Source organism: Nanorana parkeri, unplaced genomic scaffold, assembly GCF_000935625.1.
Source record: "Nanorana parkeri isolate BGI_ZX_2015 unplaced genomic scaffold, ASM93562v1 scaffold612, whole genome shotgun sequence".
NCBI classification, from domain to species: Eukaryota; Metazoa; Chordata; class Amphibia; order Anura; family Dicroglossidae; genus Nanorana; species Nanorana parkeri.
Window position 1 is genome coordinate 655622 of NW_017306880.1, and position 17937 is coordinate 673558.

General features: G+C 38.8%; 1 protein-coding gene across 1 annotated transcript in view; it reads left to right on the top strand.

Moving 5' to 3' along the window:
* ASCC1 (activating signal cointegrator 1 complex subunit 1) overlaps positions 1 to 17937 on the top strand; it is a 146073-nt gene that overhangs the window by 63178 nt on the left and 64958 nt on the right. Inside the window, exons 7-8 of the mRNA XM_018562915.1 lie at positions 6773 to 6897; positions 9043 to 9122. Coding sequence (XP_018418417.1) covers positions 6773 to 6897; positions 9043 to 9122 — 205 coding nt within the window. The remainder of the gene's footprint in view (positions 1 to 6772; positions 6898 to 9042; positions 9123 to 17937) is intronic.

Below are 17937 nucleotides of genomic sequence, written 5' to 3' on the forward strand. Positions count from 1 at the left end.
AGGTCCTGAAAAGCGCTTGTATCCATTCTGACAACTTGTTCAATAATATGAGCATTTGGTGATTCCAAAAGGATCTACGTTGTGCTGGTGACATCTTTCACATTTATCTTATGCATAGAGCGGTGCCTTCCACAGTCATTACGAGCACCCTTCCCATTACATGGGATTTTCTGGTGAGGAGTGCGACAAGAACCTTCTTGCTTATCCTGAACACACAGTTCATCGCAGTTTGTTGCTTATTGGGCTGCAGAGCTGCAGACCGGTCAGGTTGGCAGCAGAGGCAGTGTGATGCTTTGTGTAATGTTCTGCTGGGAAACCTTGAGCCCCCCAAATTAATGTGGATGTTACTTTTACTTTGACATGTACCGCCTACCTAAACGTTGTTGCTGACCAAGTCACCCCTTCATGGAAACGGTATTCACTGATGGCGGTGGCCTCTTTCAGCAGGACAATGCACCCTGACACACTGCAAAAATGGTTCAAGAATGATCTGAGGAACACAACAACAAGGTCAAGGTGTTGACTTGGCCTCCAAATTCCCCAGATCTCAATCCACATCTCTACGCGATGTGCTGGAAAAACAAGTCCGGTTCATGGAGTCCCCTCCTTGCAACTTACAAGACTTAAAAGATCTGCTACAGACAGCTTGGTGTCAGATACAACAGAGTACCTTCAGAGGTCTAGTGAAGTCCACACCTCAACGGGGTCAGGGCTCTTTTGGCAGCAAAAGGGGACCTGCTCAATATTAGGCGAGTGGTCATAATGTTATGGCTGATCAGTGTATATATGTAACTACATTCCCATAATAAAAAAACAAAACAAAGGTAATTGGCTTCTAATTAAATTTGTCCTAGCCTGTGTGTAGGTAGTTGGGTCATTTAAAGTGTTAGCTTCTTTGAAAGACCAGGACTAAAGTGAATGGCTATTTGTGCTCAGTAAAGTGCTATTAATGTCTAAACAATATAAATAATAAAAATAATATCTCTGTGAAAGTGTACTCATGTTCCCCTATTTCCCTGGCAAATGCTAATAGCAGGGGGTGTATTGAATTGGGCTTTAATAATAAGGACTTATGTGTGGCAAATGTAAGACAGCCTGTTGTCTTGTGTAATATTTTTAATTCCTTTAAGTAATATTTGATATTTCTTCTACAGTATGACAGTCCTTTGCAGAAATGTTCTTCCTCATTTCTTGTACAACACATAAATAGCCATCCTGCTAAGGTGACTCCATGTCCTCACTGACCTGCACTTTAATCTACATTTGACAGTAGAAGAGAAAGTCTTATTGAATTCTAGGCTATTGAAAAAACATTACTATGAGGCTGACCCACTATTTCATGTTTTGCAAGGAACAGATAAATTGAAATTATTCTTTGGAGAAAGAAGAGGATTTATAATGGTCGGTTCAAGCAGCCAGTCCTCATCCGTCGCAAGCACTGTTATTGTGCAATTGAGCATTGAATTGTTAGTTGATGTAAGTCTTACAACCTGGTTGATATAGTTAATATTGTCAAGAGTTCTTTGCAGCTTTCATTTCTGACAATTCCTATCTTTCCCAAACAAGATTATCATTGAAATGAAACATTTGTTTTGTTTTAGCTCCAGGTAGACAGAAAAATCTCTGCTTCTGAAAAAAAATGAATTGTTATTGCACTCATTGAACTCCACACCCATCTTCTGCAGAAAAGTAAACTTAATACAATAAACTCTCTGTTATCCGGAATGTGATAATCTAAAGATGGAAGATAAACATGGTTTTCTTTACCATCTCCCACCACCCCACCACCCTTGGGAGCGCTAAAGGACTTTAAGCTTGTTGCAATCATGTTGTAAATATGGGAATTTAGTTTGAGCGAATTATGCTCAATATACATTATATGCCAATGCAAAATTCTGCCTATGCGATTTGGCATCTGATCGCTAGTGAATGGATATCATGGGCACAATTGGAAAATATTATTGGTTGGCAAATACTGTTTCTAACTTTTTTATAGGGGCAAATATCCAATTTCCATTCGGCTTTTATGTAAGGTTTTGCCAGGGACTGAACTCAGGAAATTCTTCAGTGCCTTTTACATATTCACCAAATTGAGATTTCTGGCTAAGTTTATCTTTATCTCTCCATTTGCTAAATGTTGCTCTCATTCAGTCAGGCCCATACTATTAGGGATGCACCGATATTGTTTTTTGGTATCGAGCACGAGTACTGATATTTTTTTTTTGGTACTCTCTGATATCGAATGCCAATACCAGAAGTCCCATTAAGGAAGCTGGGCGGCGTGTAATGACTCACCGCCCAGATTCCTGATTGACTGGGAAGCCGCCTCCATGCTCCCTCCTCACCAGGTGGGGAGGAAGCATGGAGACAGCTTTCTGGCCAATCAGGAAGCCAGGGGGAGGGTAATGACTCCTTGCCTGGCTTCCTGATTTGCCAACTTCCCGACCAATCAGGAAGGTAGGTGGCGAGTCATTACACGCCTCCAAATTCCTGATTGGCCAGGAAACCTTCTCTATGCTCCCCCGTCACCAAGTGACAAGAAAGCATGGAGTCGGCTTCCCGGCCATTCAGGAACCCTGAGGCGAGTCATTACCTGCCCCGCGGCTTCCTGTTTGGCTGGGAAGCCAACTCCATGCTCCGTGGTGATGAGAGTAATAACTCGCTGCCCGACTTCCAGATACCGGAAGTGATGGTATTGGGATAAGTTTCGGGAGCATTTGAGCAAGTACTAGTATGGGTATCGGTGCATCCCTGCTGTTTTTTTTATTCTCTGTGTATCGAGTGTTCCAGTTGCCTTCATTTCTTAAAAAATGGTAAGAAATACCTGGGTTTGTTTGGTATTCTAAACTCTGGCCATCCTGGAAATTAGTTTTGCTTGAAAAATTGTGGCTTTTCTTGGCTTTGTATTGCTTGGTTATCATTCTTGGAAGTTAATTTTCTGTTTTCTACTTTTTTCTAGACCTCAAGCTTCAGCCCTGCTGCTTTTCTCTTTTTCCTATGTTAATCACAATCTTTTTGTACACCTGCCTGTCTTACTATCATTGTGTCTGCCTCGCTTTTTCCCTCAGCCAGGCTGACTTGTGGCTATATTGGCCCGTAGCTTCCAGGTTGATGTTAGTTAAATTATATTACTTTTATCTTGTGCTTCTTCAGTTTATTTTGCAGCCTGTCTCTCTGCTTACCTAGGTGGTTGTAAAGTAATTTAAAAAACGTATGATCTGCCCATCTTGGACAGGCAGATCGTACTTGCGATCATCGCAAGCCCGCCCCGCTGAGGGGCGGGTTTCCGAAGACCACAATGCTGAACGGGCAGTGTGCGCATGCGCACACCGGCCCGTTTGGCATTTGTCTCCCGAGCATGCCACAAACCAGCTGAAAATCGTAAGATTTTCGAAAATGCTCCTTAGACAAAAGACGTGCGACCGTACAGTAAAAACGGTTGCACGCCTTCCATACACTTTGCGATTATCGTACGATCGCGGGATTTTGCCCATAGATCTTAATTTGTATATTAAGTGTTTAAATAATTACCTGTAATACATAACAAAGGCCCATTTACACCAGCAAATGGGCTAAATCTCACAGCAGCTTAAGTTTGGTGACCGGCACAGTGCTGATGCGCCAATCCCGGCACATTACACTGTCAGTATCTCGGAATAGTGCTTCTGACAGCTGGGCGGAGCCAGCCGTGATCTTACTGCTGGCTCCGGCCACTTGCAGAGAGATCAGCGTCCCTGGTTACCTGCTAACCAGGGACACTGATCTCCAAACAGCAAACTCTCCCTGGCACTCCAAAGCAAGTTCAGTACGTGTTTATTAACGGTTATAGTTAATAAACATTTACTGAACTTGCTTTGGAGTGCCGGTGTCCATCCTTTACTGATATTTTGTCGGAAGCCATCCGCTGACACCTGCTGCACCCACCCTCCATTTTTGGAGCAGCGGCTCTGAGTGCGATGGCTACACGGACTGTATCTTGTATATGGGTGGAGCACAAGGGGGGCCCCATAATCTCGTATTGCCCGGGGCCCCCATTGTGTTGGCGGTCCGCCCCTGTGGGGTGGTGGGCCTAGGCATTCACATGAACTAACTATAATATGACTATATTAAATGGAAATGACTTTAAAACTGGACTCTAGGCCAATGTAAATATACAAATTAGTGGAGTTCTGTATTCATGTATTTTCTAAATGCAAGCAGTGTAATTACCTAAACGTAACTTAGTATTAGCCTGTTGCAGTCCAGATACAGTGTAGCTGAGTGGGAGAGGAAGAAAGAGTCAATCAGTTCATGTACTGAGTATAAGAATGCTGATAGAAAGAGAAAGGAAAGTGATGGAGAGATGAGCTTATAACTGTGCTGCTTCTCCTTCACTGTCCAGTCTCAGGCTGGGGGTGTGGGTACACGACAGCCCAGGCTCAGAGGAAGTGATTTGAATGATGCTGACTGTTATAGCAGTAAAAGCTGCTTTTTTTATTGGGCTAATCATTTTATTTGTTTCTACTTTTGGCTGAAATTCTGCTTTTAAGATTTAGATGAAACAAAGGAGTAAAAGGGCCGGTAGGAGGGAGAAAATATAGGACTTTGCAGTTTTATTTATTTGTTTTTGTTAGTCTTTATTATGATACTGAATTCTACAGCTACGTAATAAACTTGTAAAAGTATTCATTTAAATTCATATCGTATAAAACATTCAGAGTCTTAAAATGCAATATTAACAGATGCCAGCTGGAAGCAGGCAGGGTACAGCCTGTAATTTTGTAATGGTTCAGGCCCCAATCTAGAGGCATTGTGTCTTTTGAATGAAATAGCTGTATTGCTGTTGGCAACGTAATATCTCTATATAAAGCCAGCTAACGTCTCTGTAGTGGTTTTGATAAACTGTAGGTATGTTACAGGGAATTTTGTATAATAACCGTTTCTTGGAATTCTTTGAGGTATGGATTGTTATTCTTACATTATTATTGTGCTTGTAGTTGTATTCGTGCAATATTGCAATGACGCAGTTGATTACTGTCTATGATACTTTTTTTGCATTAAACTGGCACATGTGACTAGGACATGTGACTATGCACATCATCTCAGGGGAAGAAAATGCCTTTCCCTGAGATCTTCTGAGATTACGGATGAGATTTACCAGCAATGCTCTGTTGATGACAAGGTAATCCTGTAATCAGTGTGCAGTACGTTGGCAAACTGAAGTAATTTGCACTTTCAAAGCAGGAGGTGAATGCTCTGCAAGTTTAAGTATTTCAAAATCACAGCATTTTACACCTGACATGTCTATGTTATAATTAATCATCATACATAGAGGGATGCACAGGTAGAATTTGATTTTTGAGTGTAAAGGTCTGCTTTAAGGAGTAAAGAAGGGGTCTGTGGAATAAGAAGGTAGAGGTGGAGAGCCACAGAGCTGACAATGGCCATTAAAAAATGTAATTGAAAACTTGGGTCCACATTCAGTCCATTATCAATTGTGTCAAACAGAATTACCATTCATAGTTCAAAAGTTTTTCTTTCCTGTGTATTTTTTAAATCCCCCTTAAGAATCAAATCATTTATATCTTCCATAGAATGGTGTGGTTGTGAGAAATTATGTTCCACGGGTGTGCAGTAATCCTCTTCCTTTGTGTTTTTTGTGTCCTGTATAACCAGTGTAACATCCCTGGTTGCACTTGTTGCATTGAATGGGGGTACACCACATTATTGGAGGTGCAGCTGTATGATCCTGTCATATTGAAAGTTCTTTTTTTGTGTGACACATTTTAAATGATTGATGGGGCTGCATAATTTGCAGCATTTATTGTTGTTATGTCTTGTTCCCTTCTTTGCAGTGCTGTAGTCAGAATGAAGGTATTTTTGTGGTACCCAACCAATGCCCTCTTTGCAGCTGTGGTAGGTGTATGAGAATTGTCATGGTCTTATGACAGTCTAAATCAGCAGTGAAAAAGTAAAGCATAGCAATGCAAGCAGCTGGTATCCTCTGCCGATCTCACAAAAAAAAAAAAAATACTTCTTTAATTATTGTTTTTTTTAAAAAAGATAATGGCAAAAATGTATCAAAACGGGTGCAGACAAAGTCTGGATCAGCTGTGCATTGCAACCAATCAGATTTTCTCTTCAGTTTGTTCAGTCTGCTCCAGTTTTGAAAAATTCCCTTCTATTTGTTTTTCCCTAGGAATAACAGATACCGGACAGTACGTAGTTGTAACGCTTAACAGAGGTCGATATAATGGTCAAAATCACCCATACACTATTGATCGCCTACACTCACATCACATACTCTTCCCCTATGTTGGCATACCTGTTAAATGGAGGTGATACTTGTGTGGCCTGTATGAAGGAGAAGTATTATCCACAAACATTCCCTAACCAACCAGTCGGGGAAGAGGAATCGACTGTCAAAGATGGATTTTCCCAGGCTTGATTTTTTTGTTAGTTTTCCCAAACACAGTGATTTTGTTTTTCGCCATGAATAAATGGTAAAGTAATTTCACATTAAGATCATGTTTTGTTAAGAGGATATTTCTGATAATGTACAGAAATTACATCTACGCAGTCATGCTAAATGTACTAAAACTAATTTGCCAAATGCCCTGGCACGCAGTCACATTGTATCTCAAGGGAACCCACTTGTCTTGTTCTGACAGCTTGTGCTTTACTCTGCTGCTGTAATTAGGATGCTTGCGCCTTCTCTTTGCAGTCAAGCTACACTTTGTAAATGGCAGACTGAACTGACATAAAATAATGTGTATTTTCTCTTTCTGCACAGGTTGCAGCTCATAGCGGATCGTCTTATGCAGAGATTTCTGGGCTCGGGGCTGATGTTAAAAGAATGGGACAGAGTAAAACTTCATGCAACAGTTATGAATACACTGTTCCGAAGAGACCCCCTAGGCAAGTGCATATGTCTTACAAGTATTGATATCAAGTTGAGAATCTGTTTATTGTACATATGATCAACAACCCCTGTCTGTCTCATTTTGTTATTGCATGCTGTAATACTGTTTCTGGGGTGTATAAAGGAGGAATAAAATTTACAGTTCTAGGAAGAAATATTTTAAAAATGTTTACGTTTTAGCAAATAAAGTCTCAATCATATCTGCAGGGATATAGGCATGTACATTTGTAGTCCATCTGCAGGAGTACTGAGGGGGTAAAAATTCTTAACTAAATTGGAGCCAGTTCAGTAAGCACTGTCACCATTAAACAGGAAGTGATATTCTGGCTGTAAGAATTCGCAACATCAACCCCTAATATTCAATATATTGCAGTCCAAAACCGAAAAAAATGATTTATTGTTTTGAAGGACCATGTGCTGCAATGCATTAATTTTTTAGGTTTAGGACAGGACCAAACACGGCTGCATTTGTTTAAAATTTTGCCAAAGTTTCCTGTGCCTAAATAAATAAATAACCCATCTGCTTTAAAACGCCATAAAAAACATTCTGGAAATAGGGCAGGGGATTACAGCTTGTGCTGTGGTTCCGAAAATATAATTAAGGCCAGTAGTTGGTTTACAGTGGACTAACTATGTAAAAAAATATATTAAACTGAATTTTCTTTAATAGAATTTATCCAAAAGCTTATTTTAGGTCTATGTCCCACTAGCAGTTTCACTTTCTGGACCAATGGGACCTAGGGCAATGCTATGAAGTGAATCTTCCGTTTTCCCCTCTCTGAAGTACATTCCTCATATTATTTGGAGCATGAACCACAAAGGGAACTTTCAGCTATTTCAGCTTCATCTTGGTGTGCGGTGTTCCATTTGATGGTATAATTGATTCCTTCGGTGGAGTCAAGGAGATCCAACACCTGATATGTGGTGATTAGACTGGGCTGGGTGCAAACCCAGTTTTCCTCATTTAGCCCAAGCCCCATCAAAGCTCTCACTGCTGACTGCCACCACCTCTGTCCGGGCCAATCATTTCGGGTGAGGTGCATTCCCCACCCCGCATCTATATATCACAAAGGGGTGGGGAATGCCTCAGACGCAACTGCCGCCACTGAATAAACTGGGAGGGAGGATTGGCAGTCACAGTTTTGAGCAGGCGTGGACGAACTCATGCAAACTGGGTTCACACTAAGCCCAAACTCCCCTCTACTGACATGTAACTATGGAGTGCGGATTCTAATCTCGCCTGAAGTGTCATGTGGAAAGTTTAGGATTTCAATTAATTCACTTGGTAACTTTTTTAGTGCTTTCTAACTGCTCTTTAGTTGGTTGGGCCAGTTTCTGCCTGTGGGCAAGCACGCTTCCTTAAGGGTAAGGTTTCTAAAAATATGAAAAGTCTGTAATTAACATTACAACTATTGGAAAGAATCATATTTATCTTAAATCTCACACTAGATTGTTATAACCAAATACCTGGCTGTTCTTCTTGCACAGGTGAGAGATGTGAGGTATATCTGATATGGGATCAAATTTTTAATATTGGGTTTACAGCGCAGCAGCTTTTATATCAGACCTACCCATAAGCGCGGATTTTACACTCTCTATTACATTTTTAATATTGTTTTTTTGTGTTTTATTATTGCATTGTACTGAATTTATACTAAGAATTATATACAGTCTCTTCCAACTGTTATCAAGCAGTGGTTAATAAGGGTACAGTCATTAAGTCTTCCTCCACTGTGCAATAACACATAAAATTCAGGCTGTTAATAAAATAAAACCTTTGTTGCAGCCCAAGCAATTCTCAGTGTATGCAATTTTGACCTTTAAATAACATGCATTATCATTTTAATAATAAGGTTCTGTTGTATTGCAGTAATGTGTCTGTGATATGTCCTTAATCAAGAAATTAGAATGGATATAAGAAAAAATAAAAGGCTTAGACAATTAGCAATGCTTATTGCAATGTTATTACAAGTGCATTTGGTGGGTTTATTACCTTTTTATATAAACTGCTTCAGCCTCTCTGCCCTCATTTTATTGTCCTTTTTCCATAACAGAGTGCACTTACTTGCATTAAAGTCTTGTTTTGTTTGTTCTAGTTTACAAAAGCTATTTAAATGACTGGTTAGGTGTTTTTATTACAGCTGAAGAAAGAAGCACTATATCCCCTGGAAGGCCTGGGCAAAGAGAAAGAGAATCATTTGATGCCAGAAATGTACTGAAGGTCAGTGAGAAATACTTTAGAACTATCTGTATGCTGCTTTATGGTTGTTCTATTTATATTTATTCATAAACTAAATGCAATATCTCTTACATTGGATAATATTTGTATAAACTGGTGCAAGACCTCTCACTTCTACAGTGGTACATCCTTTAGGTCTGCCAGGCCCACATTGGCATTCTGGCAACAAAACACCACCAATCTGAGTCTGTATGGGCTGCTTGCATTAATATAATTGGTATATGCCACTGGAAACCATATGCATTCAGGTTTTACCCCTCAGGAATATGCTGAATCTTAAGCGGTGTTAAAAGGATATTGGTGGTCGAAATTAGTTTTTTCATGTACACATTTATGGGACAGATATTTTTTTCTCAAGGTGGCTTTCCTGTCCTAGTTTGCTGTAAGCTGGACTGTGACATATATGAGCTCCAGAGTGTTTGCTTGTCTCACTCTGCTAACCTCAGCAACTCAATAAAAGATATACAGTTGGCTTAATGCAAACTCTAGCAAAACCATATTGTGTGGCAGCTCTCTGTCATTGGCTGAATGTACATAATACAATTTGACAGCCAGTGTAAGACCCAGTTTAATGTCTGTGCAAAATCAACTATTCCAGTATCCTATTATAAGACTACAGCCACAACCATACTTCAAATAATGATTTCTTTATTACAAAACTAAACAATGCACATTGGATAAAAATGCTTGTAAAATGCAATAAATCAACAGTAAACCCCCTCCTAAATTGCAAATGTAGTCAAATATATCTAGGTGGACACCCGTTATTCCCAGTAAGGGAATGTTTCATTCCCCCCTGAGATAATACAGATCCAGATCTGTACCAGTAAAATGTGGCAGCAAGTGCATAGTACGTTAAATATGAATATACTATTGTCAAATAAATCTTATGTTTGTATATTTTTTATCCCCAAATAGTACCCGCTGATTAATAGTGTTGATATGTAAAAGCTATCTGTACCTCCCTTTTTAGTGGTACACAGAGTACATAATCTAAACAAATTGCAATATTAATATCATGAATAATTCGCTAGCGATATATAATGAAGTGAGTTGAAAATGTGTACAAAAAGAAGAGGGAAAATATACTGTGCACTACACATAAAACAATTCAAGGACTCTATAAGCATAGACCCACATATGACCCATAGTGCAAAAAGTGCCAAAGTGTGACAGAATACTTAGTGCAGTGGCTTCAGCATTTCATGGCAGATTTGCAGCTAACGTATAATGTGCCTGAATAGCATTTTTATCGAGGGAGAGGCAATGGTGTGCTGTTTCTTTCCCCATCCAAACTGCTAGCAGAACTCTCCCCCCCCATCCCCCTGTGTGTTAGTTACATCCAGAAAGTATGCAAATTGCATCACCTCCGCTTCAGGGGTATGTAGGGTTTACATAATTTCTGGTATCATTATGTTTGCATTCCAAGGTGGATAGTACAGCAAACTAGGACACCTATTAGTGAAGTCTATTTGGAAAGACTTGGGACATAGCACAAAATTGGTAGACTAAAAATTATTAACATTTAATTTTTTTATTAAATTACATACATTTTATTCAATGTAGCAAAATGTTCAAACCCAATAGTAGCAATATATAAACTTATAATAATTATATTTTTTGGAGAAGTTTGTAATATGTGGAGTATTAATATGCAATACATCAGATAATAAGCAAGGAAGAAGACACCATGCATTGTAAATTTTATTTTCCCAAATTAAGTAGACCAAAAAAAAACAAATAAACGTTGAGACATACAGAACCTGGTAATTTACAGCAGAAGGATTGTAGGGAGCCAATTGTTGGGTTTTACTTTGAAGCAAACATGTCGGCTACATTCATTTGTCCAATATAACAGTGCTATCTTAGTACAAGTGCCTTATCTATTTCATAATCCTAATTTCTGACTACCATAAAATACTCTGCTTCACAAGCACACACTGTACAGTTTGCCTTTGCCTTCATTCTTATGGGAAAGCTGTACTCTAGATGAAAGCTTGAGGTCACCATGAGTACAGCTTTCCCATAGGATGAAATTGGGCTGAGGCATGCATGTGCTACACAAAGTGGCCATTATAGGAAGAAAGGCTGCGACTCAGAATGGGGCTGCACACTGAAGTTCACTAGATTGGGTCTGAAGGCAAGTATAAGACCAGATGTGCAGCACTCATTGGAGTGGGGCAATTAAGTAAAAAAAGAAAAAAGAAAGTCGGGCTGAACACAAAGATCTCTTTATATTGGGTGCATTGGATCATCCAGGGGTTCATTGGGGTTGCAGAAATTGATTAGAGCATTATCAAATGTACTTCTGGCCACCAACAAGGTGCCTGCACTTTAGCAGTATTATTTGTTGGAATTTGCCAATGTGCCTCAAAGGTTTACTTTCACACAAAAAGTCCATACCTGGCCTAACGTTACATGGCTGTTGCTTTTTTAGATTTAGCCATACGCGCAAGTTTGGCACTTTGAACATATGGCCACATTTATCTAAGCGGCATATTTATAATAACCTTGGTCAGAATTGCTATACTGGTCATTACAAGTGACAACTGAATAGGTGGCAGGTGTGACACTTTTTAAGTGTCACACTCTGCAATTTTTGAATTCTTGTACCTTGAATGGCAACTGTTTTGCAGTATGTGTATACACAGTCAACCTTTAAAGGATTTCCACTCCTCCTCATAGTTAGAGCCGACGTGTGACAAAGAAGCTGTCACAGGTCGGCTCTATTAGGCAATGGCCCGCGATATACTGAGCCTTGGGATCGCGGGAGTAGGTTAGGATATGTCCTCCTGTGAGCCTAAAGAGAACTATGGTGAGAAACACTTACCCCATAGTTCTCTTTTAACTATACTTATTTTATGAATGGACCCCCTTAAAATGGAATCTGTAAAAATAACATTTGTAATAATGTAATAATAACATTTGTTTGTGTTGTTCTGTGCTTAGAGCACCACAGTGCAATACAAAGAAACTGTATCTGACTTCTACTGAGAAATCAAAAATGTTTTTATCATGGAGAACATATATTCCATTTCACGCACACGTCACTTTGCATGTTCTGCTTATTACTTGTTCCAATTAATTTGCTCCCATTGTTAACTCTATCAGCATCAACACATTATAGTTCTCTGCTTGCTAGCTCAGTGGCACATAAAAATCTGACTGTGTCCTAGCAGGTAAAAAAACATACCTGTTAATCAGATCAAGGTTTTGTAATGTAAACAATACTTTGCAATGTGTCTTCTCCTTTATTATGTTAGGGAAAAGGAGTGTAATTTTGTTATATAGTGAAAAAATATGACATTTTGTTTTGCGTATCTAGCAGATATAACTCTGCGTTTCTGAATATTTAATTCACAACAGCCCAGCATACTTCCACTACTGGTTAAGTTTTCATTTTCTAAATGACTGGAGCTTCTGGGCAAACGGTGCTGGTGTCATTTGCGCTTTCTCGCATATGATTTATATATCATGCTTGGAAATAAATTAATGGAGAGTCAAGATTGCCCAGCACATCTTTGACTGTAGTTTGACAATTGAAAGTGAATTGCGGAAAATGAATAGCTGAAATGAGTGAACTAATTGAAGTTTATATTTACAGCGTTTTCTTTTTTTTTAACTGTTCTTTAACACAGACTTTTTACATATATTGCTGGTGAAGTACACGTCACTAATGCAGCTAAATACTAAACAAATGGGTTATAAATAATTATACCCATGATCTTTTATGCCTTGGTCAGCCAAAACACAAAGCTGTTGATACCAGAGTCCTAATCTTGGCTAAACTGAGTAGAGCAGGCATATAGAAAGGAAGCAGCTCTTCAGATGCCGAGTGCATCACTCTGGCATCTATGCTACCACAGTAGTGATTCTCTAGGCCAGTGGTGCTCAACGTTTTAATGAGGAATCCACAAAGAATGTGCTGTTGTTCTGACACATGGCCTTGGCTTTTGTATAACAAAACAAGTGCATTGAAAAAGGGTTACAGCAAACGATATTGACTAGCAACCAATATTAATCTTGCATTGTTTTGATTGCTCTAAATAAATGAAGCATGATGTCTACTTGGAAGGTTGAATGTTCTGCGCTATGAAACAGACCCAAAGGGGGAGATTTCACAGAGAGTAAGGGTTAACCGCAAGCTGCTGAAACTAAGGCCAGATAAGCCTCACAAAATGGTTTTAAAATAGTGAGCGCTATGGGTCTCCTGGAGTGAAGTGAGAATCCAACAATAACTTATTAAATAAGTGGTATAAAAATTATAAATATATAAATATCTCTAAGTGAACATCTTATTATGTGAACAATAAAAATTGCTGAAGTGATATGTGAATAAACGAAACAAAAATCAACAATGTAAATTGACTAATAAAAAATGCTTAAATATAAATAAATGTGAATAAATAAATAAATAAATCTTCAATCAACCGTGTGTCCGTGATTTTTTTTTTTCCTCACTTTCCTACATGAAAGTGAGGAAAACTACTCTTACACCGGACTGTTACCCACCTAAATATGGAATGGATGGGATGGGAAATGTAGTCATATTGTGACCATTTGCAGTCAACGTAATCATCTGAATCTAAGCTGTGTTTATCTACTTGCCTATATTACTCTTTCACTGTCTTTGTAAATAAACATTTAAGTGTGAATTTGCCATTGTTTGGGGTCCACAAAAGTTGCTAAAATGATTGCCATCCCTAAGAACAGGTTTTGTTATCTAAACCACTGACTTATTGTACACTTCTGCCTAAGACCACAGGCATACTTTGTGAATACTAAAGTTTGATAGATTTGCTCACATACAAAATACATAAATCCATCAAGAATATTACAGTATTTTGTTTTGATTCATAATTGGGCCTACTTAATAGAGTATCAGCTGGTAAACACTAGTCTAAAGAGTCATTTGCCATCAGTCTGAAGAGCAGGCACCAAATATTACTTATGAAGCCAGTGTGCTTCCCAAGTAACATTGGGGTTTTTGTATATGAATGTCAAATTTAGAATTAAGTCCTAAGCAGATATGAGGAACCATGCTTCAGGTGCTTTCTGGCAATACAAATGGGTTGCTTTTGAGATGTGGCTTTTTACCATCCACTTACCATATGTTCATTTTGCATAGCAATTGACTTGCACATGTTTTGTTTACAACATAGGAAAGCAGAAATCACCAGCACTCAGTAAATATCTTTGATGTGCATTTAATCGGACCAATCGTCAATTGTCATGTACAAAATAGCTATTGCCGATTGGTCTGATTAAATGGACATCAAAGATATTTACTGAGTGCTGGTGATTTCTGCTTTCCACTGTTTGTTGCACAGTGCAATCCGTGATTGTCACTGCGAGCACCACTACAAGTACTTGGGCCGGGAGCACTGTGAGGAGTGCAGAGGGACTTACTATTTTCTACGTTGTTTACAACATAAACCAAAAGGAACACTGCTGAATACCCCCAATTCAAAACTCAAACTCTGCTTTCCAGACTCTTCTAAAATGCCTCACAAACATAAGTCAAGAGCAAAACACAAACACCTATGTATACTAACCATGTTTTTCTCTTTGCCCTATGTCACCTTGCACCATAAATATGGATTGTCACAAGTCATGATGTTCCAGACCCCAGGGAACACCTATCTGGTCATGTGTTCAGTTGACAACAAAAGTGCTTGCATCTACACTTTTTGATTTTATATAATTACTGGTATGGTCTACTGACACCAACGACTACAGTACTACTGTGCAGTTCACATTTTTAAAACATCTTAAGATGCCAGCTGTAATTTTTCTTTTTGTCTCTGCTTCTAAAATGACAGCACAATCAAGGTGAAAGGATCATTCTTTTTGGTATGGAAAAGTAAATATGAGCCATTCCAGTGCTTGAAAGTGCTCATTATGACATGGTGATAAGTTACTGCATGGCCGAATTACTGCATACAATTTTGCTCAGGTATCACAACTAGTGTCCTTGACTACACATGTAGACTCAAGATGAAGGAAAACATTTTCTTCATCCTCTGTGTATTATTTTTACTAGTTTATCCACAGCTATAGCCTCATGAGAGAGCTCTGTTATTCACAGTCCAGAGATATTTTTCTCCAGAGCATTGATTCAAATATCACCATTTTTATTGCCTTTGATACATTTGTGTTCTGCAGGTAGCTACCATTTTCTGACACTTACAGTTAGATCATTTCCTTTGGAAATGTGTCTTCAGGGATTGTGTGCAGTAACTTATTGCCATACTGAGAAATCTCTTAGATGTAGACGGTAATCTTGGATTGCATGATAAAATACTGTGTTTTTGCAGCACTAGACTGGCATTAAGAATTTACTAGCCCAAAAAGTTTAGAGGGCTTTTAATTTTGTATTGGATAATATGTACACAGACATAACTGAGATATGTTTGCTTCTGATATGTTTGGGGTCTTGAAAAATAGCAGGGGCTGGACATGTAATTGTTCAAGTAGAAATACTCCAGAAGTAGGTTAAGCTCTGTGGCTAATACACCATTTTGCCACCACATTGTTTGCGATGTGGACATTTGAAACCCTAGGAAATTTATAAGTAAACTAGCTGAAGAATGGATGTGGAATTTGCATTGCCTCGATTCTTTGTAGGCAATCTGTTATGTGCAAAATGCTTTGTTTAAGAAAGATGTTAACATCCAGCATCCAATACATCTCCGGGTGGTTGAACTCATGGGGTATGTTTGTGCTTAACGTAAACCTTTCTTAAAAGATATTTGGAGGCTGCCATTGCTTAAATAGACACTTTCCCTGTGCTCATTTGTTGTGCATCTCAAAGTATAATTTGCATTTCTTACTGGAAGGTACCTTTAGCTTTAAAAAAAAAAATGAACTGGATTATCTGTGTACAATTGTTTAGTTCTTCAAAGAGTGTAGAACTATATACTGTACAGATTCCTAATTTTCTACAATTTGCAGAGCTAACTCTTAGGCCTTGTTCACACCAAGCACGGAGCAGGTGCAGAGCAGTTGCAGACCGGATCAAAACTGCGTCCAATGTATTCCAATGGTATTTTTTGCTCCAGTTCACATCGCAGCGTGCAGTTCCAGAGCAGGTGAAAAAACGGCAGCAAGCCCTATTTGACCTGCTCTGGACCTGCTCTGGAACGCATGCAAACACATCAAAAACGCATGCAAATGCCTTGACCGCACTGGAAGCCCATGTTAAACAAAAACGGCCCGGAACGCATCAAAAACGCGGCACAACCCACTGCACTGCGTGTGCAGAAACCTGAGCGGATCTGCTCTGCATTTGGTATGAACAAGGCCTTATACATTCTGACTACATAGTGTTCCATTTATGGCTGAAATATTATCTTATCTGGTCTGTATTTTCCTGCTATACAATAGTTGCTGTATTGAATAAGATTTAAATGAATAGGAATTATTTCACCCTACTGATGTAGCATAATCCTGTCAATAAGTATTTGCAGTTTTGTAGTATAGCTTAAAATTGTAGAACTTGTCACCAAGTCCACTTAAGAAGAGTCGGATTGTCTGTTGGTAGCTTCCCTGGTTTGTCTGATTGCAGCTCATGTTCCTTGTCCCTTATTGCCTGTGGGTCTGGTGTGACCCTTGAAGGACCTGGTATTGTGATGTTATTTCTGCTATTGTAATACATTAACAGTAAAACTCATTCATTGTAAACCTCTGTACGCTCATTTTTTTTCTTTCTTTTCTTTCCAAATACTCTCAGTACTCATTTAGGGGTGCAGGAGTCACTGGAAATGTTCCTATACATATTGATGATATGTAGAGGGGTTCTACAGGTCTGATAGTAAGTGGGATACCACTGGCCTTGGTAACTTCTATATGCATTTCTATAATTTTTATACCATATATCTTTCATTGGACATATTGCTTTTTGCTGTCTAACAAACAGTCGGTGCCTATTCAAACATATCTGGTGTGTTGTGGAATGTTAATATATACATGTTAACGTGTTTTATTGTGGGTTATGTTATAGTAGCCTACTTGTTATGAGTGAACATGATGGAAAAGCACTTTTCATGCTCCTGCTCATCATTTTTCTGTTAACCCGTGCGGTGTCAGATTACAGGAATCAGTAATCAAATCGATCCCATTTTTTTTTCTTATAACACAATGTGTGGGAGGTCTAAAACCTATACAAGCAGTGTTGTTCATTTAAATTGGTATTTGGTGCATAATTTGTAAAATGACCACAGACCTCAATGACAGACATTTGCCCATCTCTAGCTTTTAGCTTCAGAATGCCACAGAAGCCCCAACACATAGGATGTCCAATTGAGAAAATAGTAGCTTCAATTCTCAAGCTAGTGTACTAGTAGTGACCTATATCTATTCAGAACTCTATGAATACCCTTTTACAATCAGGAAAGGACCGACTGCAGTCTCACACAATATGCTTCTGAAGATCTGAAGTCGCAAATCCGAAAATCTATAGAAGCTACTGTGGGTCTAACTTTTAATAAGGTTATGCCCCCCTAATTTGTACTAAATACAATAAGGATACAATAAAGAGTTGGCCCAACTAGTGCAATGGAATTTTGCACAACACTTCATTTGAAGGGTAGAAATTGAAGCTGCTTTGCGTTACTTCCTCACACTTTATCATATTTTATGGTGCCCAAACCTAAAACAGCTATTGGGGAAGTGTAACCTCTCACTGTAGCCCTTTTGTCCATCTATAGTTCTAATGCACCTGTCAATGTCATCTTATATCCATTTTTACAGGGTATACTAAAACCAGTTAGTAGCACATATTAGCCTATATTCGGTG